We start from the raw sequence: 26,918 nt of genomic DNA, 5'->3' as shown, positions 1-26,918 counted from the left end.
ATGCTGGAACCTTACAACAAGAAGGATCAATGATGTAGCCCCAGTAGGACTAAAGGTCTGGAAACTCTCTGATAGTCACTGCTCAGAGTCCACTTTGGAAGAGTGAAGGAGGGGGAGTCTGATGTCCTCAGGAGTTTGCAGCAGAAATCCAGAAGCCCTCTAGAAGAATCAAGCTTGCATGTGCTTCTGCCTCCTTGTTTTTCCAACTTCTGTATCATCCAGATCCTCAACCTATGGCTACCCACACTTAAGGTGGATGTCCACAGTTTGCTGTCGCTCATGCCAATCATTTCTACTACCATTGACACACACAAAATCCTCTTAGATTTAGGCATCCCTTAATCCAAATTGACAACTCAGATTAACCATCATAGTATCTACTGTACGTATACATTATATCTTTGATACATGTTTGTTGAATATACTCTTTTTGGGGGAGGGGTTACTGGAAATTGACCCCAGGGGTGCTTTATCACTGAGTCACATCCCCAGTCCTTTCTGTTTTTTGAGACATGGTCTCACTAAGTTCTTTAGAGCCTTGTTATGTTGTTGATGTTGACCTCAAATTGTAATTCTTTTGCCTTAGATTCTGAGTTACTGGGATTACAGGCATGCACCATCATGCCCAGGTCTAACTTTTATTTTTTGAGTCAGGGTCTTGCTATGTTGCTTTGAACTTCTGGACTCAAACCAACCACCTTATATAGGTTTCCAAGTAGCTGAAAGTATAGGCATTTTCTATAGTGCATGGCAATTTTCCAAGTCCCATTTTGCAGTTTTACTATTGTGAAATAGTATCTTTAAGTAAATTAGTCATTAATTTTAATGCAGACAAATTAACTTTTTTCTCACTGATTATTGTTTTTATATCTTATTTGGCAAACTTTCTCTGAGACTATTATTTTCTCTTAAGTCAACTGTAAATGACTACATGTGGTGTGAAGTAGGGGTCATGTTCCTTTTGTCCTTGTATATCCATCTGATTCAGCACTTGATGGATTGTCCTGTGATTTCCAATGCAGAAGGGAATATTAATAATTGTGAATATTCACATGTATGATAATTAGAAAGAAAGGCATACGCAGTCAAGCATGACTGCCCAGAATTATGAACAGAGTGGATTTATAGTACTATGGTTTGAGTGGAGGTTGTCCCCAACAAAACTCAAGTTGAAGTGTAATTCCTTAGAGCAGTGGTGTTTAGAGATTGGACCTTTAAGTCATTAAAGAGGATCAATGCCTTTCTCCTGGGACTGAGCCTGAATGAAAGAGTGATTTCTGGGCCCTTGGAGAATGAGTTATTTTTGAGAAAGTGGGTGATATGAAGGCTGCCACCCATATGTTCAGACCTTCTGCACTGTACCATTTCTTTCAGCTTCTCTGCCATGAGCAGATTCAGATTGAAACTCTCACCAGAAACTATTCTTTACAGTTTACCCAGATTCAGGTATTGTGTTAAAACAACAGAAAAGGACCAATACACGTAGATTATAGTTAGATAAAAAGAAAGGAGAAAATTCTGTTATTACGATTGAGTCTTTATGGTCATGCTTGTTTGGGAAGAGAAAGAGACATGTTTTCTTATATTGAATTTTAACTTTATTCAGTCAACCTTTTATTCTTTCATTTTGTGACAGTTCAGAAATAATGTAAAACCAGAGTATATGTTCTCCTTCATGTATCAAGGGTGATTATATTCTGAAAATGAGTAAACTTAGAAAAAGAAATTTTGAGAACATATGGACTTTTAATATTATCACCATAATTAATAACACAGAAAATAGATTTTCACCACATTAGAAGGAACCTAAAGTTAATAAAATATAACCTGTTTGTCATGTTTGATAAGACACAAGGAAGAGGACTTCCTTAGACTTTGGAATTCCCATAGCATAGGGGCAGAGTCCTTATTATGTCTCAATAATAATGTGGTCAGAAGTGACTACAGCAAAAGACAGACTTTAGACGGGGAGAGAAGGAACAGTGAGGAATACTGTGTATCAGGGAACTTTGAGCAACATTAATAAAGCTCACGGTTCTACCGTTGCAATCCAGGAATACTCCTATTTGGCCAATGGGCCTTGGTATATAATGAAGTACAAGTGGGGAGGTGGTAAATAGAGTATAACGGGTACCCTCCTTAACACATCCAAGAAGAAAAAGTCCCTCCACATCATGCATCTTGTCTTCCCTATTCTCTTTCCAATCATCATTACAGATTCCCAAAGCCCAATTCCAACAGTCTCCCACATCCAGCTCCCAGTAATATCTGCCATCGGTAAAAGTCTGAGTACCCCAGGCAAGAAAACATTCTGAGGTTGGAGTGTTCCAGGAGGCACCTTGAGGATCACATCCAACAAGCACACTTCTCAATTCTCCATGTAGGAAGACATGACTGTGGGCTCTTTCAGGATACAGAGTAATATCCACTGTAAAACAAAAATAGACATATATGTAAACATAACGAGAAGTTAGAGTTCTCAGAAAAAGTCGTCCTGTGAAGAAATGTCTTCACTTGGAAATGTGAAGTTATAGCAGAAATGATGATTTTGGTCATATCATCTAATAAATTATGGGCATGAATAGTAAATCTACAGAACAAACAAATTTCTTACCACAGATATGGAAATTGGTTGAAAATTTGAAAATTCAAATATTGAATCAAATATGAGACCAATATTTGTGTATTTAATTTTTATTTCACAAACGTTACAGAGAGTATGCCCCAAACCCTCTTAAGGCATCAAATATCAGTGTCAGAAAAATATTACCATTTCTGAAAAATGGTATCATTATTTTGAATGAGATGTGAAGATTTCCCCCTTTTTAAGCTTCTCTAGACAACTGGATGAAAATCTATTTACATTCTAGAAAGGGTCATTTTAAATTAATTTATGCAAAATCCTCACTATCCTTCTGATACTTTGTGCATGCTCTGCCATTCCCTGCATTTTTGGGATTTAACATGTAGCTTTTTATATTGAACAATCCAAAATTTATCCTTTTTATTTTCCTTCTTGTTGATAAAGATGATTTCTTCTCTTAATTTTTACCTATCAGTTCAAAATTTTATGTTATAGGAATCATATATACCCATGAAAAACCATACAAAGTTCTACTAAACTATCTATCCCCAAAAAGCTTCTCCTAATAATTCAAAATTAAGCAGGGTGTGGTAATTCATGGATATAATCCCAGTTTTTTTGGGAGACCAAGGTAAGCAGAACAAAAGTTCAAGTGCACTTTGGGCAAAATAGTGAGATCCTGTTTCAAAATAAAAGGGGGAATTTTACAGATCTGGCTCAGTGGTGGGGTGCTTGCCTAATATGTGAGAGGCTCCAGGTTAAAGTGCCAGTACCATTTTTTTTTTCAAAATTAAGCATACTGAATAACTGCATAATTTTATATGTAAAATTCAATAATAAAGCTTAAATCTGAATATAGCTCCTGTTATTAAAATTTCTAATTTCTAAATCACTTGTGTTATATAGACCAAAGTAAATATGAACCTGGATTATATTTAAGTGTTTTATCTTTCACTGTTTATGTTGTAAATCTGACTATAGAGACATAATCAAAAATTTGCAGTCATATTATTTACTTATTTCTGAAAATAAGTAAAATATTTAATAAAAAGGAAATACTACCCATGTGTTCCTAACAACAAATAATAGATTATGAGAATACTGTCAATGACTTACCCTTGCTTCGGAAACAGTTAAGCCTGTCGATTAGTCCAGTGATGGGCCCCACACTGAGTTCTGGATTCAGAGGCTGGGCTACGTACAGCTGCATGGATTCAATCCTGCAAGAAGGAAGACATAGTTAACATATGCACAGTCATAAAAATCATAATTCTTCTTGATAAGACACTTTATAAGAATTCTTGCAACACACAGCTTTTTAAATACTGAAATGATCGCTGTGCAATTAATTCTTATTCATAATTCCTAAATATTCAAATATACCTTAAGTGCTATTGTAATCCACTTTAATCCCTCCTAGTATTGCTCTAATTCTGCAAACATGCTTAGTTTTCTGTGTTTTTGAGAATATTCAAGAGTGCAAATCTGGTGTCCATTTACCAGCCTGCACTGAAATCTCCCTATCTACAGATAAAAACTTCTCTAAAACCTATAACTGTCTGTTGCCACCTTCACAGGGAGAGTTTGTGAAGCATCTTAGGCAAGGATATTTGCTTCCTAGAGCTGAGCTACCCTGGAAGACCCACATGATTCTTACAGTTTGAGTTTCTTTCAGCTATCATTTAAAACTGTCACCTGATACATACAAAATTAACAAATCTCGAGGGTTTTCTCACACTGGAGCACTCTATCAACCCTGTTAGCCCCCATTTCCACTGGTAGCTCTGTGAGGTGTTTAACTTTCTCACCCTTGAGAAAACTTAGAATTTCTCTTTCTTCTGCATAGGTTTTTCTGAACTGAAAAGGAACCAGGAATGGAAGGATTTTTAAATAGTCTGTCTTTTGCCACATTTTTATGAAACCTGCCCCCAAAATCACTGAGTATGAGAACCAAAAGAGATATCAACAGTAGGGCGAAAGGGAAAAAGTAGATCAATGACAATAGTGACTCAATATCCCAGTGAATCATGCTCTGTAGTAGTCCTGCCTAATACTGTAGCAACTGCAAAAGCATCTGCTGGAATGCAGGTAAGCACTCACCTGTGCACCGTGTCTCCATAGGCCTGTGAAAAGACAAAAGGAGAGTGTGAGTGATTTTCACAAGATCCCTCTACCATTGGGTCCAGTGTTAGATTTTTTATATAGCTCCAGAAATTGTGTCTTCCTTATTGGGAAGCATTTCCCACTTCCTCTCTAATAAAAAGAGAATAGTCCATTACACAGTTCAGGTAAATTCTGATTCTTCAACATTCTGTGTGAGTGGAAGGGGAGAGGCCATGGAGACTGGGCTGTGTTGCAACCATAAATAAGATCCCAGTCATTGCTCCCTAGGCCCTACGTCCAAGGGATAGCAGTACAGGAATCTCCCCATCTTGACATGTGCATGAATTAACCTGAATACCCATGTTCAGCTCACTATTTTGTGAATTTCTAAAAGGCCAAAATATATTGTTGACTTTTAGATGGAGAATATCGCTTAGTCATTCCATATATTGTTGTCCCTTACAGATAACATAGGAGGGATCCTTGGTTTTTAGAATTCCTTGGAAGCTGTGGCCTCCTAGCAAATAACTGCAGTTGTGAGGAAATATAGAACCAAACTGGAAGCAAAAGGGGGAGTGGATTTCAGTGTTGAAACACAACAGCTATACATTCATGTCCCACACCCCCGTGTATTAGTAGTTACCTGGAGTAACTCCACATCTGGTCTATGGCATATTTCCTTCAGCTCCTCATATATTCCTCTTAACATCTTTTTTACAAGAGCCATTCTGGTTTTACTTTCTTGGAGTTGCTGAAAAATTTCATTGCCCTCCTTTTTCAGTCTTTCTAAATGATGACATTTTTCCTCATGGAAAAAGTCAGGCAGTTTCCCATATTCAGCTCTGATCACTTCTCCTCTTAAATTGATGTAATCCTGCAGTGAAATTAAATTCATCAAAATATGAATGTGATTATCCTACTCCTATTGAAACTGTCTGATTCTTGGACATAACTTTGCAATGTTCATATATGAACAGTGAAACTCCATGTCATGTACATCCACAAGAAAGGGATTCTAATTAGAATAAGTTATACTCCATGCATGCATAATATGTCAGAACATACTCTACTATCATGTATATTTAAAAAGGACAAATTCAAAATAAAATTAACTCCCTGATTCTTGTTTATCTCATTAACAATTGTATCTAAGACTTAGTCTTGTCAATTTTCAGAATCCACAAACTTTTATTCATTTCCTTTTTAAAAATATCTCTGGCCCATTTCTACTTATTTTGAAACAGAATCTCATTAAGTTGCTGAGGCTCAACTCAAAATCATAATCCTCCTGGCTTATATCCTCCCAAATAACTGGGATTACAGGACTGCACCACCATGTCTCTGTATCAGGGTCAACAGTTTTATCCAACAAGTTATATTCACTAAATTCATGATAAAGAGTTTTCTAAAACAATTGCAAAAACAAAAAATAAATTGTATTCATCCCTTCCAACCCATATGTAGAGAAATATAACCCAGTTCATACTTAAGGACTTTAGACTACAGTGACTGGATTGAAATCTATTACTTGGCCCTTTTCTGAGTTGGAGGCAAGTTACTTAAATCCTACATACTGTGACTGCAGACTAGAATACTTATTTCCACACACCTTACCCAACTAAACATATCCTATTGCAGTGTGATTTAACATCTGTCCCTTTAGGATTTATCTCTCTGATATCATTTTCTTCAATTCTTCTCCAAAGTCATTCCTATCTGTGACATTGACATTAATGTGACTCTTCAGCAACCCCTTTCCCAAATACCCAAGTGTGATTCTTTGGTATGTGCTGCTTTCTATATAGACCTTCTTGGTTGCCTTCCTCTTCAGGACTTAATCTCTTAATTTTTCAGTGAGGCATTTTCTTTGTAAGCTATTAAAAACTTAAACCTCATCCACAGTCTCTACTCTATTGTACTTCTTTTCAATATTCCTGCTTAAGTATTCTTAAAAAAATCTATTTTATTATGTATTTCACTTATTTATGTGCTGGCCATTTTCCTTTCTGATTTGGATCCTGACCTTTCCAAGACGAGATATTTTCAGCCTTGTTTACTGCAACATTTTCTAGGTTATTATTTGTCATAGACTAAGTGTTCATGAAACAATTTTTAAACAAATTTTTATTCAAATTATCACACCCCAAGATAAACATCCACAAAGAGAAAGTGAATTATTTAAAAATTATTCTCAAGTATATGTCTAAGTATTCCTCAAGACATAAAACTATCACTCATATTTCCCCTTCATACTTTAGAGTATGTTATTCAATATCGTTTGTGCTGATTTTAGGCTGTCCTTAGATTTGAACTGTTTATCCCTCTCTCTGAAAATTTCCACCCATTTCTGATCACTAATTGTCTAGCATTCAGCTTACTCTCCTTTGGAAGCCTTTGAACTTTTAGTGACTACTAAATGCCACTTATGCCTGTCATTTACAAGATCCCAGCACATATGACACTGCAAGATGGCCCAGTTTCTTGTTGTTGTGTAAGTACTAAGTGTTGCTTTACCTGGATTAAAACAGAATGATTTGAATGATATCTGTATCTCAGCTAGAAATTCTAGGTAAGGACCATACTACTCTACAAGGGAACACAGGAAACATTTTTTCTACTGACTCCTCCTTTCTCTTGTTCAATCCTAGAGGACACTAGAATTTCAGATCAATTTCCTACTTTGAGCATTGCATATATGTCCCCCTAAATTCATGTTGAAGGCAGAAGCATAGCACTAACCTCCCAGGAATCCATAGTCATCATTTCCATAATCAGATTTCTGTGACTTTCACAATATTTTTCCCATACAGAGTGCATTTTCTTCAGCAGATTCTCCTGTAAAAGAAACAGTGAAAAAATAGTTTACCATTCAGACTTTCACATAGGGAAGGGCCAGGATGAGACATAAATTTACCCCATTGAAAATAACAGGGTCATTAAGTTTCATTTTTTTCCCTTCGGAGGTTTTTCAAATCTGGGAAGCCTGAGACTTGGAACCCAAAAAAGATTCTGAATGGAAAACAGAGGGAGTCATCCATTCCCTAAGGAAACAGAGCCATGTTGATTTTCTTTGCTTTTTACAGCCATGGATCTTCAGAGGCATAACTTACCCTGTGCTGTTCAGCAGCACATTCAATTTGCCAGTGTCTGTGAGCTTCATGCTCCTGGGAGTTAGAACAGAGGACACAGAGCAGGCTCTTGTCTTCTTCACAGAAGATTTTTTTCATCTCCTTATGAGCCCCACACATGTGTTCCTCAGAGCTCAAGAACTGCCAAAGGGTGGCTTTTCTGGCAAGGGATGCCAGTTTCTTCATACGGACATTGGTTTTAAAGTCTCTCTTCTCTACCATTTCCTTGCACACATAGCAGGGAGCAAGAACTAGGATGTCATGCCAGCCAAGGTAGAGACAGGGCCTACAAAAGCTGTGCCCACAGTCTAAGGTGACTGGGTCTATGAAGTACTTCATGCAGATAGGGCAGGTGATTTCCTTCTGGAAGGTTTGCATGATTCTGGAATCCATGTTTCTGAGGAAGAACAAACAGGTCATTTCTGGGCTTACTTTGGCAAAAGGCTTGTGAAGACCCATGCATGGGGAGTAATAAGTACATTTTATTTTCTTAAAAGTTCTTATTAAAGCAGGACAAACTTCATTCTATGATATAAAAGAATAAGTGATGCACAAGGAGAGCCTTGAGCTTTATATCAGATATTATTCTGACTAGATGACTCACATCCATTCCACACTGAGTTCCTGCTCCCACCTGAATAGAAATTTGCTTGAGTATCGACCTTCTGGATGTGGGTATGGGACTTGGGTCAAAAATGCTCTACAGAGAATCATAATTGCCCCCATTCCTCTTTCCAATAACTAGCAAGTGGATGCAGGAGTAGGGGAAAAACTCTGCTTAGGCCAATGAAGTATGAGAAGGTCACAAGAAAGTTCGATATAGGACCCTTAGAGAGCAGGACACAGAAGCTCAACTCTTTAAAAGTAAAATGAAACAAACCAATCAACAAAAACACTCAAAGGAACCAACTAAACCAAACAAAAATCCACACAAATTAAACTGATCTAGGTTTTGTGCAAGGCAAAGAAATGAGAGAAACTAGGGTTTGGGTTTTTTTTTTTTTTTAAATCTTCTTGAGGATTAAATTAATTTCTGCCTGGTTACGAACTCTGAACAACGTAATATTTTTAAAGTTACAATGTTATTTTCCTCACAACCCTACTTGGTGGCTACCCTAATAATTATAATCACAATAAATTTAAAGTCACTAAAGTTTTAATTTTAAAAATAAAAAAGTATAATTTTTTAATGTCCTTAGAAAAGGAAAAACAAGCTTATTAAAGCAATAGAGTAAATAATAAAGAGAAGTTTTTCTCATATGAAAAAACAAAAATGGCTGGGCACAGTGGCACAGGTCTGTAATTCCAGCAGCTCCGGAAGCTGAGGCAGGAGGATCATGAATTCAAAGCCAGCCTCAGCAAAAGTGAGACACTAAGCAACTCAGTTAGACCCTGTCTCTAAATTAAATACAAAATAAGGCTGGGGAAGTGACTTTCAATCCCTGGTACCCAAAAAACAAAACAAAACAAAGAGTGACAATATTCATAAATAAATCTATTTGTTTATTGTGGGGGATGGCCTTAACTCAAAAGTCATAGGAAAAGAGATCACAATCTTAAACCTCCAACATTTTTGAAATTTTTTATGACTAAAAATAAATAACAGACATAATCTAAGAAAAATTATAAATTAAATATAATTTACTGTCACTATATGATGTGAAATATTTGGACTATGATTTCAATGAGGAAGGACTGTTCTCCTTCCAGGTTTCCAGTGTTACAACTCACAGGGAGCCACTAAATGTGGTGGTGTTCCCATGTGGCACTTTGATGATCCCGACACCCTAACAGTGTTTTACTCTCATTTTGTCATGTTCATCTTTATGTCTCTGCCAGGTGTATTTGCTATCGTTTCCTCACAGCCCAGATGTGGAAATCGAGGAAACTGAAAGAGCCTATAAAATGTGCCAAATTGATGGAGATGGCAAAATTTATGTGTATTAAAAATTGGAAGAAATTCCTAAAAGGAACATTCAGAGAGTAAAAGGGATCTTAGATTTTTAAAAGAAGCAAAAATGAAAACTTCAGAAGACTGAAGAATGATAAAGTATAGTAAATTTAAAAGATGAAAAATACCCATTATTAACCTAGAAAATAAGAAACAAATCTAACACATGTGGTACAAGATACTTAATAGAGGGGACCCTAACAATATCATTAGCAAGGTGACATTAACTAACTCCTGATTTGCAGATCAGAGAGAATTCAGAAATCCTCACTTCAATACTTTATTGTGTTACTCATCCTCACCTTTCCTTAGCCACCCCAATGTTTAGATGGTTACAGATTACAATTAAAGACCAAGAATACAAACTGAAGTTTCTGAAGCTACTTTCTGCCTTCTACAAAATGTTTTTTCAAGAGCAACCCCTGCAGAAATTCAGGCTATTTCTACACATAACACCATAAACTTCAAAAATCCTATGAAACCTATAAAATTCAAAGCAATAATAGAAATTAATATTCTATATTTTAGGAGAAAACTGAAAATAATTAATTAATTTTTTTGTTACTTACACATATTGTCATTGACCTGGAAAAGATGTTTAAAATAACATTCTTTTTTTTTCTTTTGAAAATTTTAGTTAAAGAAGTAGAAGTTCATATCCGCAAAATTCTGTACTCACCTGAAGACACTAAAATCAATCTCGACAAACTTAAAGGAAAAGACAACAAATCCAGTAAGTGATTTTGTGTTTTCTGGGCTCTCTGGGTTCTCTGGCAGCAGTTGAAACTTTCAGATCTCCAAAGTCCAGCCAACTCGGAATGCCTCTGAAAAGAAACCCTCTTATTTTTAAGGACCCTTTTATATCCAGATGCTGGCAGCCCCGCCCTGATCAGATCACAAAACAGAGTGTCAGGGAGGGGCATGCCTCTCGGCATTGATTGGATTATTTCTTTCCTAATTTCCATAAGTAGCTCACTACAAATTGCCTCTAGTGATGACTTAATCTTGTAATTGACCTTTACATAAGCCACACCCAAATAGCTATTCCTGTGTGTTTCAGGGGTCCCATATTCAACTCCCATGCCATGCCCCACCTCTGACCATATTTGAACATTATTCTTGAGTATGTGTCCTTTTTTTCCTTGGAAATTTCTGCCTTATCTTCACTAGGGTCTAGGATTTGATGTCATCTTTACCCTGTGGGTGCTTTTTAAATTCCATCAGCTCTGATCAATTACTACAAACTCTAGAGATTAAGGTGGCATTTGAGATCAAAATATGATTAATTTGGCGGCTTTAGGAGAAGGAGCCATAGACGGTCAAATGCCTATCATTCTGGATCAATTAAATCTGAGCTTGGGAAAGAGAAATAAGTAATAGATTTTTTTAAAATTCCAGATGATTTGGTTAAAAGCACAATTTGATCAAACTCAAATGACTCAGAAGGATTTCTTGATGGAAACCAATGATAATTTGAAAAATAATGTTGAAGTATATCTGAATTCAAAGGAGTAATTCATGGAACAGTCCAACAACAGGATATAAATGATAAAAGACTAAATTAATGGACTGTTTAAATCAATAATAAATCTGACTTAAATTGTGGATTTAATATAATCATGGATAGGAATGGATATAGCAACACCTATGTACAGAAACCCTGGAAGACTGAAAGCCCTAGAGTAAACCACAGTAATAAATTGCTGTGTTCTTTTTATTCTTTTTTTTTAAATGTATTATGATTTTTTCTGGTAATAAGATTAAATGCGAAAAAAAGAACAAGCTACTTATAAAAGAAGAAAAACTACTTTAATAAGATGCATGTCTCCCATAAAACTCTAAAAGTTTTTAGGTGAATGTCATTATAATTAATTTTAAATGAGGCAATATTTTGTCTATGCTATTTGTTCAACTATACAATTATTAAAATAATGTGATAAATATTACATATTTATGTATTTAATATAATATTTGAGTAATTTCAGCATGTTCACTTATTAAAAATTAGGGGATTTTAGTACATTATTGAAAAGGCATTAAATTTCTCTGGAAAGCAAATTACCATTATTGAACTATGAAATTAGAAATTATTAAGACATGATAGCATCCAATATTGTAACAATATGGAGTGTGTACCTTCATATACTATTAGATATGTTTATATGATTTTAATCAAGGATTTTTTAAAATGTGGCTTAAAATCCTTAAGATCTGCTTGGTCCTAAGTCCCACAATTCCAGTTCTAAGAAATAAAGAGAATTCATTAGACAGCATTTAGCAAGTATAAAATCTTGCTTCATTAATTTCTCTCCTTGTGTCATATAAAACATAACATACTCAGGAGAATGTAAATATTTTTTGTTTTCATAATAAAATTAATCTTAAAGATGTAAATATATTGTTTTTCACATTCCTTTGGAAGGAGACCTGCATGGCAGTTGACCAACCTCACTTTACTCCATATTACTTTCTGTTTCCCCAGTTGCTGCACTCAGCAAAAGGAACATGCAGTCAGGCATGTGACCCCCTTCTTCTAAAGACATTAATCAGAAAAATAACAGTCTTGACATTTATGAATTTAGTACAAGGTGAACTACTTCCTATTTATGTGTTGTTTTTTTCAGTTAGCTGTCCGTAGGTTAATATGTTTGATTGAATAATGACTCCAGTACAAGTCTATAGCTTACTCTTTGAATAGATAATAGGGAAAATATCACTGAAATCAGGCCCATTTCCTTTTAATGATTGTGAAAAATGCTCCCTGTTGAAGCATCATTCAAAATAACCTGAGAATTAGAGGAAATGCACATATATTTATTTTCTTACCTGTGAGACTTTCTGTTTGGGTGGTGTGGGGACATGATCCCCTTTTTCCCTGTCCAAAATATAGAACGATATATTTACAGAATAAATGTATATATTTACAGAATAAGTGCATTTCCAGAATAAAAGCACAATATTTATTTTGTTTTTATGTTGTTAGTAAGCCAGTAATTTTCCCAGGTTGAGGAATGTTTTGCAAATGAAATTAGGTGGGATGCCCAGTAGCTTCAGGTGAGATGCTACTTGAGGTACTGGCCAGTATTCCTTGATGGCACAACTACAGAGGTAGCCAAGACCACAGGCTATTTGCTGGGCACAGGAGTTCTTCAGTTATCAGTGACCTCTAGATAGTGCAGCAGGCCAGTAACTGTCAATGAAGTAGCTTCTGAGGTTGGAGTTAAGACTTTGAAGTTCATACCCATGAGTACTATCACCAGCCAGTTTTGCTATTCTCACAGAACTCAGTATTTTTCCTTAACACTCAACTAAAAGAAGTGAAATGATTATTTCTTATTTAACATGTTTTTCAATTTCTGGCTGCCCAATTGGACTGTAGCTTTTATGAGAATAGAAACTTTCTGTACCATGCTTGGCTGCTTCTTGATAACTAGCAAATGCTGTTAATAAGCATGAAATACCATATTTTGATTTATTATTCACAATATTGAGAAAATTGCAGATTAAAAGGAAAATGGTCTCTCATTACAATGAAAAGCATCCCAAATTAAAAATATTCTCTCTGGGTGCTGTGGTTCATGCCTGTAATCCCAGTGATTTGTGGCAGCTGAGTTAGGAGGATCCCAAGTTTGAGGCCAGCCTCAGAAAGTTAGTGAAGCCCTAAGCCACTTTACAAGAACTTGTCTCAAAATAAAATATTAAAAGGGCCAGGTATGTAGCTTAGTACTTAAATGACCCTGAGTTTAATTCCCAGTACCAACAAAAGAAACAAACAAAACGAAACAAAAAATAACATCCCCCCCCCAAAAACCCCAAAACAACCAAAAAAAAAAAAAAAACAAAACCAAATTTAAAAAGGTGAAAGAAAAAACGAATGTTGTTTTCTCCACTTTCTAAACCTAACCATTTGCTTATCACCTCACAGCCATTTCCACTTCTTTCTGAAGAGAATAGTCAATTTCTACAAGTGGGTGTGTTCTTAGGAAAATCTAATCATTGAAAAATTCCCTTGTTCAGAGAAGACATCCTCTCATAGAAGGCTGGGAGAATCTTGGTTTGGGGAGCAGAGAGATTCTGCTGATCTTCCTGAGTTTCCCGACACGGGACAACTCATTGTAGGCACTTGTGAGTATGTTAGAGCAAAGATACTCATGTTTACTTTCCCTTAAAAATATTTTTCACACAGTCAGCTACAAGTAGTTCTAAGGTATGCAAGTGACAATATTGAAAAGTACCTATAACTAGAGCATTTATAATATGTGAATTTGTTATGTCATGTGATTATTTTTATTACTTCATGTATTGCAATATTTTATGTCCTAAAATATTCTTGTTTCTGCATATTTATTTACTTATGCATTCATTGTTTTGTACTGAGGATTAAACACAGGGGTGCTTTACCACTAAGCTACGTCCCCAATTCTTATTATTTTTTATTTTGAAAGAGGGTTTCATTAAGTTGCTGAGGGCCTCACTGTTTGCTGAGGCTAGCCTCAAACTTGTGACCTTCTTGTCACAGCCTCCCAAGTCGCAAGGATTACAGCTGTGCACTACTGTGCCCAGCTAAAATCAGATAATCTTTATCCAGAGGTGTGAGTTTACTTTGAGCTACAACCAGAAATGAATATTCAAGAGCCTTGAACTTGCAATCCTCCTGCTTCAATTTCCAGATTTAGTAAGATTAAAGGCAAGTCCAACACACCTGGCTTCCATGGTCTCATACAACCACAGAACCTATAATGTACCTAAAATGTTCAATACAATATGCATGAAATAGTTTTTTGCAAAGCAAAATGAAATTGAATTATTTGAAGACACTTGTTGTTAAGGTTCTTTTTTGCTGTCCCTTTACAACCTTCAATTTTCAGACTATATTTGAAAAGTGTTCAAAATAAATACAAATGCCAGGCATGGTGGTACACGTCCATAATCCCTGGGGTAACTGAGGCAGGAAGATTGCGAGTTCAAAGCCATCCTCAGGAATTCAGTGAGACCCCATCTCTAGATTTAAAGAAAAAAAAAATACAAAAAAAAGGCTCAAAAATATAGCTCAGTGGTTAAGTGCCCCTGAGTTCAATCCCAGGTACACCCCTCAAAAAAAAAAAAAAAAAACAGTAAATAGAAATTAATGCAAACAACTAATAAGTGTTCCTAAGAAGAGGCACTGGAGACTATGGAAATATAAGAAATAAAGATGTATTATGGTTATGTTTCCATTAAATGCATCTCTGGATTCTCTAGTGTAGAGTAGAAAACATAGGGCTTCATTTTTTGTTGCTTGTTTTACATGATCATTGAATGACTGCTGCTCATCCCTATTGATTGAATATTCACTCTTTCAGAATGGGAAACTGTCTCTTGGATGATCTCTGTACTCTAGGTAAATGCTTTTTGCAAATAAGACATAATTTTTGCATTTTACCTCTTGAGAAGTTTTGGTATTAAAGAGGGAAATAAGCACAACTGTTTAAAGTTTTAAGAATTGAAAGTCAATATTAATAGCAATTAACTTAATTAAATCAGCTTAAATGAAACATAATCAATGTTTAATTGTCTCCACAATGCCTGGAGTAGAGGTGAGGGATATAGACTGTTCACACAGAGCCAGGTACTGTCCTGGATTGTGCAGTTATGGAATCATTAAGAGAATCATGAAGTCATTTGTGTATATCTAGGACTGATCAGCTAATATAAGTATCTCTGGAATCATCTCAACTTTTCCTTTCTGCCACAAGCTTTAACTTGTCCAAGTAATAAAGATATGATTAAGAACAATGCTTATTCTAAACAAAAATCATGTTTGTCTTATTTTCTCATATTATAAACATAACTTGGCTTTATTTACCATGTCTAGAAGTGTATTGGGGCTAAGTTAGTGGAGAGATTAGATAGAACCCAAGCAAATTAGCATGGTTATGCCCCTCATGAGGACTAATGAATGATTTTCTACTCTCTTTTTACATTTTGTTTCAGAAACCTGCATTCACATGCCTTGTAAGAATTCCAGAGTGAACTCACATGCCCCATTTGCATGAACTATTTCTTAAATCCTGTCACTATTGACTGTGGGCACAGCTTTTGTCGTCTCTGCCTCTGGCTCTACTGGGACGAAGCCCAAACGCCAAGGTGCTGCCCCAAGTGCAGGGAAATAACAGACAAGGCAGTCTTCAGCACCAACATCGTCCTCAAGAAGCTGGCTTCCCTCGCCAGACAGGCCACACCTCGCCCTGACAGCAGTTCTGGGGAGCAGCTCTGCACCGCACACAGGGAGGCACAGGGGACCTTCTGTGATGTCGACAAGAGCCTGCTGTGCGCACCCTGCTCTGAATCACCAGAGCAAGCGGTTCACAGCCAAAGCCCAGGGTCATGGGCGGCAGAGGAGTACAGGGTGAGTGATGGCAGTGAAGTAACTTAGAAGCTGCAGGGTCCAGATCAGAAAGAGGAGGACCCATGACAATAAGGCAGGCGAGTTGATGATATTCCAGTGTAAACTTCAAGATGTAAATGTGTCCTTTTAATGTTGACTAGTTTGACACTATAATCATAGCTAGGTTGAAAGCTCCCCTAAGAAAACTGAGGCAGGAGGATCCCAAGTTGGAGACTAATCCATTCTATTTTTATTTTTTTAAGGGACTGGGGATATAACTCAGTGGTAGATGCTTGCCTACTATGTGTGAAGCCTTGGGCTCAATCTCCAGTATTGAAAGAAAGAAGTTAAAAATATATATATATTGTCCAAATATGTGGAATTGGGAAAGCAGTAGAGCTGGTGGCTAGCACTAGATATATGGGCTGCTTCTATTGCAAGTTGGACCTTTTCATAATGAGGATACTAAGAAATGTATTCTGAAGAAATGGACTGTATTATTTATAGACTCCCTTCAAACTCTTACGTTTTTGGTTTCTGATATCATAAATATAAGAATTAAATTAGAATGCTAGATACAAATTCAATGCAATTCCAATTAAAATCCCAATGACATACCTTACAGAAATAGAGCAAGCAATTATGAAATTCATCTGGAAGAATAAGAAACCCAGAATAGCTAAAGCAATCCTTAGCAGGAAGAGTGAAACAGGGGGTATTGCAATACCAGATCTTCAACTCTACTACAAAGCAATAGTAACAAAAATGGCATGGTATTGGTACCAAAATAGAAAGGTAGATCAATGGTACAGAATAGAGGACACGGACACAAACCCAAATAAATACAATTTTCTCATACTAGACAAAGGGGCCAAAAATATGCAATGGAGAAAAGATAGCCTCTTCAACAAATGGTGCTGGGAGAATTGGAAATCCATATGCAACAGAATGAAACTAAACCCATATCTCTCACCATGCACAAAACTAAACTCAAAATGGATTAAGGACCTCGGAATCAGATCAGAGACCCTGCAGATTATAGAAGAAAAAGTAGGTCCAAATCTTCACCTTGTTGGTCTAGGATCAGACTTCCTTAACAGGACTCCCATAGCACAAGAAATAAAAGCTAGAATCAACCACTGGGATAGATTCAAACTAAAAAGCTTTCTCTCAGCAAAGGAAACTATCAGCAATGCGAAGAAAGAGCCTACAGAGTGGGAGAATATCTTTGCCAATCATACTTCAGATAGAGCACTAATCTCCAGAATGTATAAAGAACTCAAAAAACTCTACTCCAAGAATTCAAATAATCCAGTCGACAAATGGGCTAAGGAAATGAATAGACACTTCACAGAAGAAGATCTACAAGCAATCAACAAACATATGGAAAAATGTTCAATATCTCTAGTAATAAGAGAAATGCAAATCAAAACCACCCTAAGATTCCATCTCACCCCAATTAGAATGGCGATTATCAAGAATACAAGCACCAACAGGTGTTGGCGAGGATGTGGGGAGAAAGGTACACTCATACACTGCTGGTGGGGCTGCAAATTAGTGCAGCCACTCTGGAAAGCAGTGTGGAGATTCCTTAGAAAACTTGGAATGGACCCTCCATTTGACCCAGCTATCCCACTCCTTGGCCTATACCCAAAGGACTTAAAATCAGCATACTACAGAGATACAGCCACATCAATGTTCATAGCTGCTCAATTCACAATAGCCAGACTGTGGAACCAACCTAGATGCCCTTCAATTGATGAGTGGATAAAGAAACTGTGGTATATATATATATAATGGAATATTACTCAGCCATAAAGAATGATAAAATTATGGCATTTGCAGGCAAATGGATGAAATTGGAGAATATCATGCTAAGTGAGATAAGCCAATCTCAAAAAGCCAAAGGACGAATGATATCGCTAATAAGTGGAGGATGACACATAATGGGGGGGAGGGAAGGGTTAGTATTAGGGTTAGAGTTAGGGTTAGGGAGGGGGGCAAGTATGGAGGAAGGAACTACTGTATAGAGGGTAAAGAGGGGTGGGAGGGGTGGGGGGAAGGGAAAAATAACAGAATGAATCAAACAACATTACTCTATGTAAATTTATGATTACACAAATGGAATGCCTCTACGCCATGTACAAACAGAGAAACAACATGTATCCCATTTGTTTACAATAAAAAAATAAATAAATAAATAAATTAGAATGCTAGGTAAAAATCAAACTCTCCTTAGCTCAAGATTAATGTTTTCTTCCACCACTGCTTGTTTTCCAACATACAAAGGATGAAACCTACAAGACTGTCTTCCCTTTCGCTAAACCCTATGGTTATTTTGCAGGAGAAACTCCTAAACAAAACAGATCCTTTAAGGAAAATGACTCAGGAGATGCAAAATAATCTAAATGAAGAAGTTAGCAAATAGCACTCGTTTGAGGTAAGTATGAAAAGGTTTTCTTTTTTTATGCAGATTAATAGGATACCGTCAGCTAAATTTGAATCATCATTGAAGGACAGCGTTTTCCTCTCAGAAAAAGTAGTAATTTCTGGTAATATTACAAATGTACTGGCCAACATATGCTGATGTAAACAATATTATTATATGGGGTGAATGAGGCATGACTGGTATCCCTTGTCCACCACTGAAGGTTGGATAAATCTTCCCAGACACTGACTATAACCCAGTACTGAATTAACCTAGTTCTGGGGAAGAGGAGGAAAATAACTCTGAAGAGACATCATAGGGAGATTTCCTGGGACCCCTCGGAGGTGTTTAAAGAGGAGAGATGCAAGAAACAGAGAAAGGACCGGAGACAAGATTAGTACATATTTAAGACTCTTTGCAGGCATGAGACAGAAAGTGTATGAAGCACTTGCTTGATGCTAAGACAATAATATTTGAAGTTTTACATTTTCTTTTGAGAGTAAGGACATGTAATCCTTTTAAATGAATATCTCTGCAGGAATATGTGACTTTAAGGAAGAACATGATCCCAGCTCAATAACAGACGATGATATTTCTCCTTGAGGAAGAGTGATTTCAACTGGCAACACTGAACAGAAAGGCACAGGAGATTTTCCAAGAACTCAGGGACAGTGAAATCAGAATAGTCCAACATAGAGAAAAGTTGAAGGAAATGTATAGGGAGCTGACTGAGATGTGCCACAACCCCCACATGAAGCTGCTCCAGGTGAGCAGGGAAGGTCCATCCTCAGACACAGGGATCCTTGTCTGGGCAATGTTGCCTGTAGAGACCACTATGCTCAGCTGAGCGACATGAACTCCTTCACTCCTAGCATTGTCCAGTCACTTGTTTCTGTATATTCTGGTAATCTGGGGAGGTTTTAAGCCTTTTAATGAATAAAAAATAACTAAATTTGCCATACATAGCACAATTTTAATGCCATCAAATGGATTTCAAAACAACTGGAAGGTGAGTGATCTGCGAACATGACCCATGCATGTTGATGTCCCACTTGAAACGAAGTCTAGAGAGCAGAAAACTGAAATCCAAGTACGTTGATTGTGTGTTCTGAACTGAAGTGTGCAGATGTTGCTTTCCATCAGATTATTTGATGTTTGATACAGCAGCAGGCATAATCATAGCAAAGTGATGTCTTCTTATCAATGGTATGAAAAACAAACAACTCAAGAAGAGTTTTCTACTAAAGAAAAAAGACTTTTGAGTATGTCCTGAAACGAACTATCGAAAAGTATGTATTAAATCACCCCTTGTTGGGACTAATGACATGTTAACTAACTCAGCCGGACTCCTTACTTCCTGGTGGGTGAGCAGGATCAGGGCCTCAAAGGCAGTTTCAATAGTTAATGACGATAAATCGGACCACCATCAGGAATTGGTTAACAACAGTTTCGCAAACGTGATCAGTTCATGCTTGCCATATAGTGCTATGGGACTCTCCCCTGCGTGAACCTCCCATGCCTTGCTGACCTTTAAGCCGACTGGTTCCCGCCTAGCCCCCACCCTACATAAAAGCTGTGTGATTTCCTCAATAAACGAGTTCCTGCTGTGACTGGTCTCCCTGATGTGTCTGATTGTCCTCCACCTGGAGGGCTGGGAGCGGGTGGTCAGTTGGCCCTACCTATCCCGGTCTGGCCTTGTTGGGGACTTAGTTAACAAGGAAGAACACAACACACTCAAAAAGTGAGCAGGGTTTAGAAGTAGGATGAATTCTGAGTTTTTGACACATTGAGATAACAATTTTGGACTCAGTATGAAAATAATAGATTAAAACACCAGTTATAGTGAGTTCAGGACTAAGAAAATACACACGTGCCCAAGAATAAGAAAGCAGCAAGGGAGACCTAGAAGGCCAAGTCAGGAAACTAGAGTTTATGCTATTTAAAGCAGAGCAAAGCCTTAGGAGTGAAAGACAATCAATATTTAAATTTACTGTAAAGAAAATACTTTAAATTAAAAATTCTACTCTCTCTGAACTTGGTCAACTGCTGCTCTTCCCATAGGGCAATGGCACTCCCTGCACCTGGGGAAGAGATGAGCCCAAGCCACACCCTGGCCACCTGGGTATGTGGGGCTCATCATCAGCTACAGTATTTACTTCAATTTCAAGAGGTGGAGCAACCCCAACTTCAAGAGCACACTTTGAAAAAAAAAGAAAGGAGCAGAAGTTTTCCAGGAGAGAGTGAGTTTTCTAAGGTACAGGATCTTGAAGACGCTAAGCTGTTCAGAAATTCTTCCTTTAAGAAATACCACTTGCTGAAGAGGTCCTACTCAAGGCAATGGTGAGCAAGGTGTGGATAATCTGACAAATGCAGTTGCTGTGTGTGGAGGGCTGCCTTTGGTAGCAGCAAACTCTTCCACCACAGGTGTTCCAGATTTGGGGGACTAAGCTCCCAAAGACTAGTCACAGAATTTTAAGTGCTAGAACTTTGTTGAAGACGATGTGGAATGAAAAACAAATGTTGACATAATAAAATCTAAAAAAAGATTTTTAAAACTCTTTACATTTGAATTTCTTAATTTGAAATTAAGTAACTCTGGAGAATAAAGGCAAAATATGTTTGTGATAGACTGTCCTACACTGAAATCTACCAAAGTTAAGGTTTTCTTTGCATAGATCCATTTATTTATTTTTTCCAGTGAAAATGTATTTTGATAGATGAAGAATATGAAAAATAACAATCCCCAAGGAAAAAAGATAACAATTGGTTTTGAAGTGAGGAGGCAAATACTGAGCACTGTGCTCTGGACTTTCACCCCTTCCCAGTGACTATGTGTCCTGGAGCAGGAAAGCAAACTGTGAGCTCTGGGTAACAATGAGTCCCCAAGGGAATAAGTAAATGTGAGCTTAGGGCTCTGGATTTTCATCCCTTCCCAGTAACATTGGGTTTAGAACTTTTACAAAGGTTTTCCTGACTGCCCAAAGCAACACGTACTGCTTAAGTCTCCAATGATGAAGTCACCTTCATTGTAACCTATAAAACACAGACCCCTCTTGTACCTGGTCACCATTCTCCACCCAGAAAATCCTCCCCCTCCAATAGCCTGACTTCTAGACTTCATGGCTTAAGAGATGGCATCACTGGTCCTGTGCTCTGCTCTTATTTTGATTATTTTTGCTTACAATAGTGATTTTTTTTCATTTTATAAACACACTGAGTTTCTAAAATATGTGTTTAATTTATTACTAAGTCATACAGTTAAAATGTACATAGAACATAACATCTCTTAGATTACAAACACCCAGTTCTCAGTTTGAATATGGGAAAAAAAAAAAAAAAAAAAAAAAAAAACAACTGTAGGACATAGCCGAAGAATGCACAGTTTTGTTATACACTTTACTATAAATCAGAAAATTGGGTAAAATTTCATCATTTGTGAAAAACAAACATTAAAATCTTTGAGAGATCATTTATTTTTATTTAATCTCTTAAAAATGGCAGTTCTGTTAACCCCTGTTAATACAGATCCCTTTTTAACCTCTGTGTTAAGGAAAAAAACAGTACTGTGGTATTGCATAAATGACTGGAGATAGTACTGATGTGTATGAAATTCAGTCTTTTTTTTTTTTTTTTTTTTTGAAACAGGCCCAAGTCAATGCCATTTATTATACACGTTGAATAACCTCTGAGACTCAAGGGCTCCCACAGTGAGTTTGTTTGCTTGGTTGTATTTTTTGGTTTTTGGTTGTTTTTTTGTTTTCCATTTTCTTTTTTGCATCAAACAGGTTCTTCCAAGAGCCTGCTCACAAGGAAGACAAAAACAAAGAAATCTTTAGTAAAATGAAACAAACTGGAGAAGGTAGAACAGTCCACATCTGAAGAACAATGTTAAAAAACTCACCAGACACAAACCACACCAAACACTCATCCCATTTAATTTCCTGTTACATGCGCTAAGGAAACCAAGAACATCAGGCCCCAGGGCAGCAATGCTCTGAGATTCTAGCTCAGGCTCCCCTCTTTGTGACAGATTCATGCACACAATCCACACATACCATTGACCCAGGCAGAAGTACACATGCATGCACAGGAGGTGGCTAGAGAACCACGGGGCAGGATGGGAGGCAGGGCTGGTCAAGACTATGCCATCGGCTGGAAAATGGGGACCCAGAGAACCCTTCTGTTGCAGGTTGAACAAGTCAAAATTAAACAAAGGCAGAACACAGAATAAAAGTAGGATGCTCAGACAAGAGGTCAGATAGATGAAGAGGGAAAGATGCAGAGCGAGTTTGGGGAAAGCAGTCTCAGAAGGAGGGGCCTTTCTTTATTGGGAACTCAGATGGGCAAAGATCTTGTGACTCCAGTGATATACTGAAGCTAAAGGAATATGCCACAGCATTACCTCTGCATCCTGTGCCCTCTCCCATGGTAGAGGGAAGCCACAAACACCCACCCCTTAGTCCTGCCCATTGACACTCTTAAGGACTTTCCCTAGTACCCAAAAAGAAATGATCCCCCTAACACACACACAGTTAGGTCCAGCATAGGCCAAAGTTAGGCCAAGCACAGAAAGCCTCAGTAACTCTTCTTGGTGGAACCAAAGCCAGAGAAGCCCATCACAGCTGCCATCTCATCATCCTCTTCAAATGTCAAGTCTTCCTCGGCCCTCCTCTTCTTCTCCTTCTGTTTCTCTTTCTTATATGCTTTAGCCTTTTCCTCCTCTTCTCTGAGCTCCTTCATCCTTTCCTCGAAATCATAATCTTTCTGCTTCTCTTCCATCTTCTTCTTGTTGACTTCAAAACGTTTCTTCACCTGATCCAGGGTGGAACGTTCCACACGCATAGACATACCCAGGTTTCGCTGATGTTTCTTTCCATTAATGTGATCCAGGAAGTTGATAGAGTCTTTTACCACACAGTCGCAGACATTGCAGTAATATCCTCCCATCTCAGACTGTGGGGTGGTCTTGGTAATGACAATTGTCTTCCCAAGCTTAGATTCCAAGTCCACTTTGTAGTCCCTGTGCCGCAGAAGTTCCCGCTTGACTGGCTGCACTGGTTTTCCATCCTTCTTTTCTCTCTCTTCCGTGAGCCTCTTCTCGGCGAGTTTCTCGTATTCATCTTTGTCCCACTTTCGGCGAAAGTCCAAGTTTTTTGTCCCGCTGCCCGACGCCATCTTCACAGCGAAGTCGAAATTCAGTCTTAATCTTGAAAAGTTCTGTTTAAATTAGTTGGTTTAATGGGTTCTGGGCATTTATCTCCTTGAATTTTAAGTATACATGGTCGCAAATAGCACAAGGAGCTAGATATATGTGCACCCTGATATCTCAATACGAGCTTCAACAGTTCTTGTCTGCTCACTTTCCTCATTTATAAAAGAAGGGAGTGGGTCTGCTCATCTCTGAAGTGTTCATTTCAGGTTCTAATTTATTTGTTTTATTCAGCATCTTCAAATACAACTTCCCTTGAGAGTATTTGACCAATCAAGGTTTGCATTCTTTTATATTCTGAATTCTGCATTCTTGCCTCAGTATTTCCAAATTGATCCTTTTAAAAATGATACAATACCGACACTGAATAGTTATTACTATTGTGTAAATTAATCTGAAATGTCATATTTAGTTAGCTGAAAAGATTTACTTGTAAAAGTGTTTGTTCGGGTTTTGTTTTCAACATTCTGTATCTGTACCTCCTTAATCCTCTTTCAGCTTTATTAATTTATCTCATGGAATGAGTGAGGTCTTATCTTGTGGCTAACTTCTTGGGAAGAAAGGGGGCATGATGGTGCCCCCTTCTAATCCTAATGCCTTGGAAGACCAAGGCAGGAGGATTGCAAGTTCAATGTCTTTCTCGGTAACTTAGAGAGGTGCTGAGCAACTCAGTGAGAACCTGTCTAAGAACAAACAGCATAAAGGGCCAGGGATGTGGCTCAGTGGACTCCGGCATTTAGGTAACCTGGGTTCAATCCCTGGTACCAAAAATAAATAATAAATAAATAAATAAAAGAATGGAGCGGAGCTGGTGGGACCATTTGTTTTCAAATAGTATCATATTATCTGAAGCTACAGACTTAGATGCAGAACTGAGAATAAAGATTCGTAGAACATAATGACCTCTTGAATCAAGCAGCATTTCTTATCATACAGGTTGCCTGTATTCTGTTTAAAAAACTGTGGAGAGATACCAAATGGTCTGCTAGGTACCAGACTTCATTGTGATCTACTTTTAATGTTTTCTTAGCTTTAACCTTGGTTTTGTTGTGGGTATGTTTGGAATATGGCTCCAGTTTCTCCCTCTGGTTAACTGTATAACTTTGAGCAATTACCGTCATATCTCTGTAGTCACATGTGGTATTCTCAGGAGATACACATTTTAGTCCCCTTTCTTGGGTACTTTCTGGGTTTGTGGTTCTGAACCCTTAAACAGTGCTTCCTGATGGTGACACAGTATGCTTTTGAGGGGTGATAACTTGTACAAACAGGCTTGTTAGTGCATTTTACTGATAGGATCCCAAATCCAAACCAGTGTATTGTGACTGGCCAGAGTTTGACCACATAGCCAAGAAACAATTCTCTGGTCAAGCCCGTAGTATATAGAGGTATGAAAATTGAGAGATAACCCAGCAAGGAAAGAATGAGCTCAGAGAAATAAGGGCTGCTAGGAGGGGTAAGGGACATAGTAGATTGACTACCTGAGAGTGTACTGAGAACTGGGTATCACGGGGCACAATGAAGAAAATCGACTTCACTCCAGCAGTAAAAATGTAGTGAGTGATCAAGGACATTTTCTTATTTAAATGATAGGTTTAGGGCTTTAAAATAACTGCTACTTTTATTTTATTTTATTTTATAATACCAGGGCTTGAACCTCGGGGCACTTAAAGACTAAACCACGTTCCTAGTCCTTTTGATTTGGAATCTAAGTTACATATGACCTCCTTAAGTTGCTAAGGCTGGCTTTGAACTTGTGATCCTCATCCTCTTGCCTCAGTCTCATGAGGTGCTGCGATTATAGGTATGGACCATCATGCTAACTACCACTTTTGAAAGTTAGTTGTTTAAAAACAAAAATCAGCTCTTTTCCTTAGAAACGTGATTGCTGAGCACTATCTATTCCTATCTTCAGTTTTACTAAGTGATGGAACCAGAAGTCCTGATAGTGGACAAATGACACTCAAGAAATCAGAACAAAGGAACCCCACATTTAAATGGAGAAATAGCAACTTGAATGCCATAAGTTGACAGTGCAGACTTGTATAAAATCTTTGAAATGAAATATGTATGAGGGCATATAATATAGTTATTTGGGAAAAAATCTATTGTTTGATTCCATTTTGAACTGAAAGCAAATGAGCATTTAAATTAAATTAAACCATCCTGGAGTAGGAGTACTTCTATGAAAAAATAATCAGAACTATGTTTATATTTTAGGTGAAGTATATAAAACCTCCTACAGTGTACTTGAGAGGCAATCAGTAAATGGTTGTTTCCTCATAAATCTGAGTAAGTATGATGTTTTGCCATCTTCCACCTGTCTTTACGACCTTTTAAAAGTTGATGTAGGCACCAGAGTGTTAATGAAATGCAGAAAAGAATGCAAAAATTGGTGTATCATGCAGACAGCATACAAAATCCTCTTTTCTTTCAATATGAAAAAAATGAAGTTTGCTATTGCTCATGCCTCAACTATTTAAGTAAATATTAAAGGGCTTTGCAAAAAAGGAAAAATTCTACTAGAGCTTAGCATCTCTATGATTCTCTTCCTGGGGTCCACATTATGATTGTGTATTGAGAGAACTGGGTACATTCACTGTGCTGATGGAGAAGAGGGGAGGAGATAACACTGAATGTAGAAAGGAAAATATGTGGATGATTGGGTATTTTGTGGTATCATTGCCAAGGAAGAATTACATGAACCAAATAACTCTTTACCATTAATATTACCAACATAAGAGTGACTGAAAAAATTGCATAAACTCTAGTCATAATTTTAAAACTGCCTAATCAAGGGAGTTCATTTCTGGTATGTGACAGGGAATAATATTAGGCATGTCATTAACTCAATTCCCTTTACTAATAATACTAAGTTTCCTTTATGTGTCAACTTGAATCAGTGGAATCAGTAAGGTAGATTTCCCTTTCCACAATGAATGAGCATCATCCACCCCACTGAGAGACTGCATAGAGCAAAAAGCAAATAATAAAATGTTTTACCTTTTCTTGCCTAATTGCATGAGCTGAGTGAGATATCTCTTTCTATTTCTTTTAACCTTGGACTGTGATTTACACTACTGACTCCTCTGGTTCTCAGCTTTCAAACTCAGACTGAATCATAGCACCAATTTTCCAGAGTGTCCAG

The 26,918-nt window shown here is 37.3% G+C and overlaps 2 protein-coding genes across 2 annotated transcripts; both read right to left on the bottom strand.

Annotated features, from left to right (window-relative positions):
• Positions 1 to 1,931: 1,931 nt before the first annotated feature.
• On the bottom strand, positions 1,932 to 8,208 carry LOC306640239 (tripartite motif-containing protein 51-like; the record flags this gene model as incomplete). The annotated part of the gene is made up of 6 exons (XM_079104347.1): positions 1,932 to 2,428; positions 3,701 to 3,804; positions 4,685 to 4,707; positions 5,331 to 5,561; positions 7,427 to 7,522; positions 7,798 to 8,208. The coding sequence occupies 6 exons, from the start codon at positions 8,206 to 8,208 to the stop codon at positions 1,932 to 1,934; spliced, it is 1,362 nt and encodes a 453-aa protein (XP_078960473.1).
• Positions 8,209 to 22,477: 14,269 nt separating this feature from the next.
• On the bottom strand, positions 22,478 to 23,745 carry LOC306640849 (zinc finger matrin-type protein 2). Its single transcript, XM_079105494.1, has one exon. It carries the CDS (start codon positions 23,734 to 23,736, stop codon positions 23,137 to 23,139), a length of 600 nt encoding a protein of 199 aa, XP_078961620.1. The 5' UTR covers positions 23,737 to 23,745; the 3' UTR covers positions 22,478 to 23,136.
• Positions 23,746 to 26,918: the final 3,173 nt, after the last annotated feature.

The sequence above is a fragment of the Sciurus vulgaris genome (assembly GCF_902686455.1).
Source record: "Sciurus vulgaris genome assembly, chromosome: 11".
Classification (NCBI taxonomy): Eukaryota; Metazoa; Chordata; class Mammalia; order Rodentia; family Sciuridae; genus Sciurus; species Sciurus vulgaris.
The sequence above is the reverse complement of the archived record's forward strand: the minus strand, read 5'-3'. Positions and strand labels throughout refer to the sequence as shown.

Excerpts from the sequence above, each read along its gene's own strand:
- LOC306640849 (XM_079105494.1), bottom strand. The coding sequence starts at position 23,736 with ATGGCGTCGGGCAGCGGGACAAAAAACTTGGACTTTCGCCGAAAGTGG.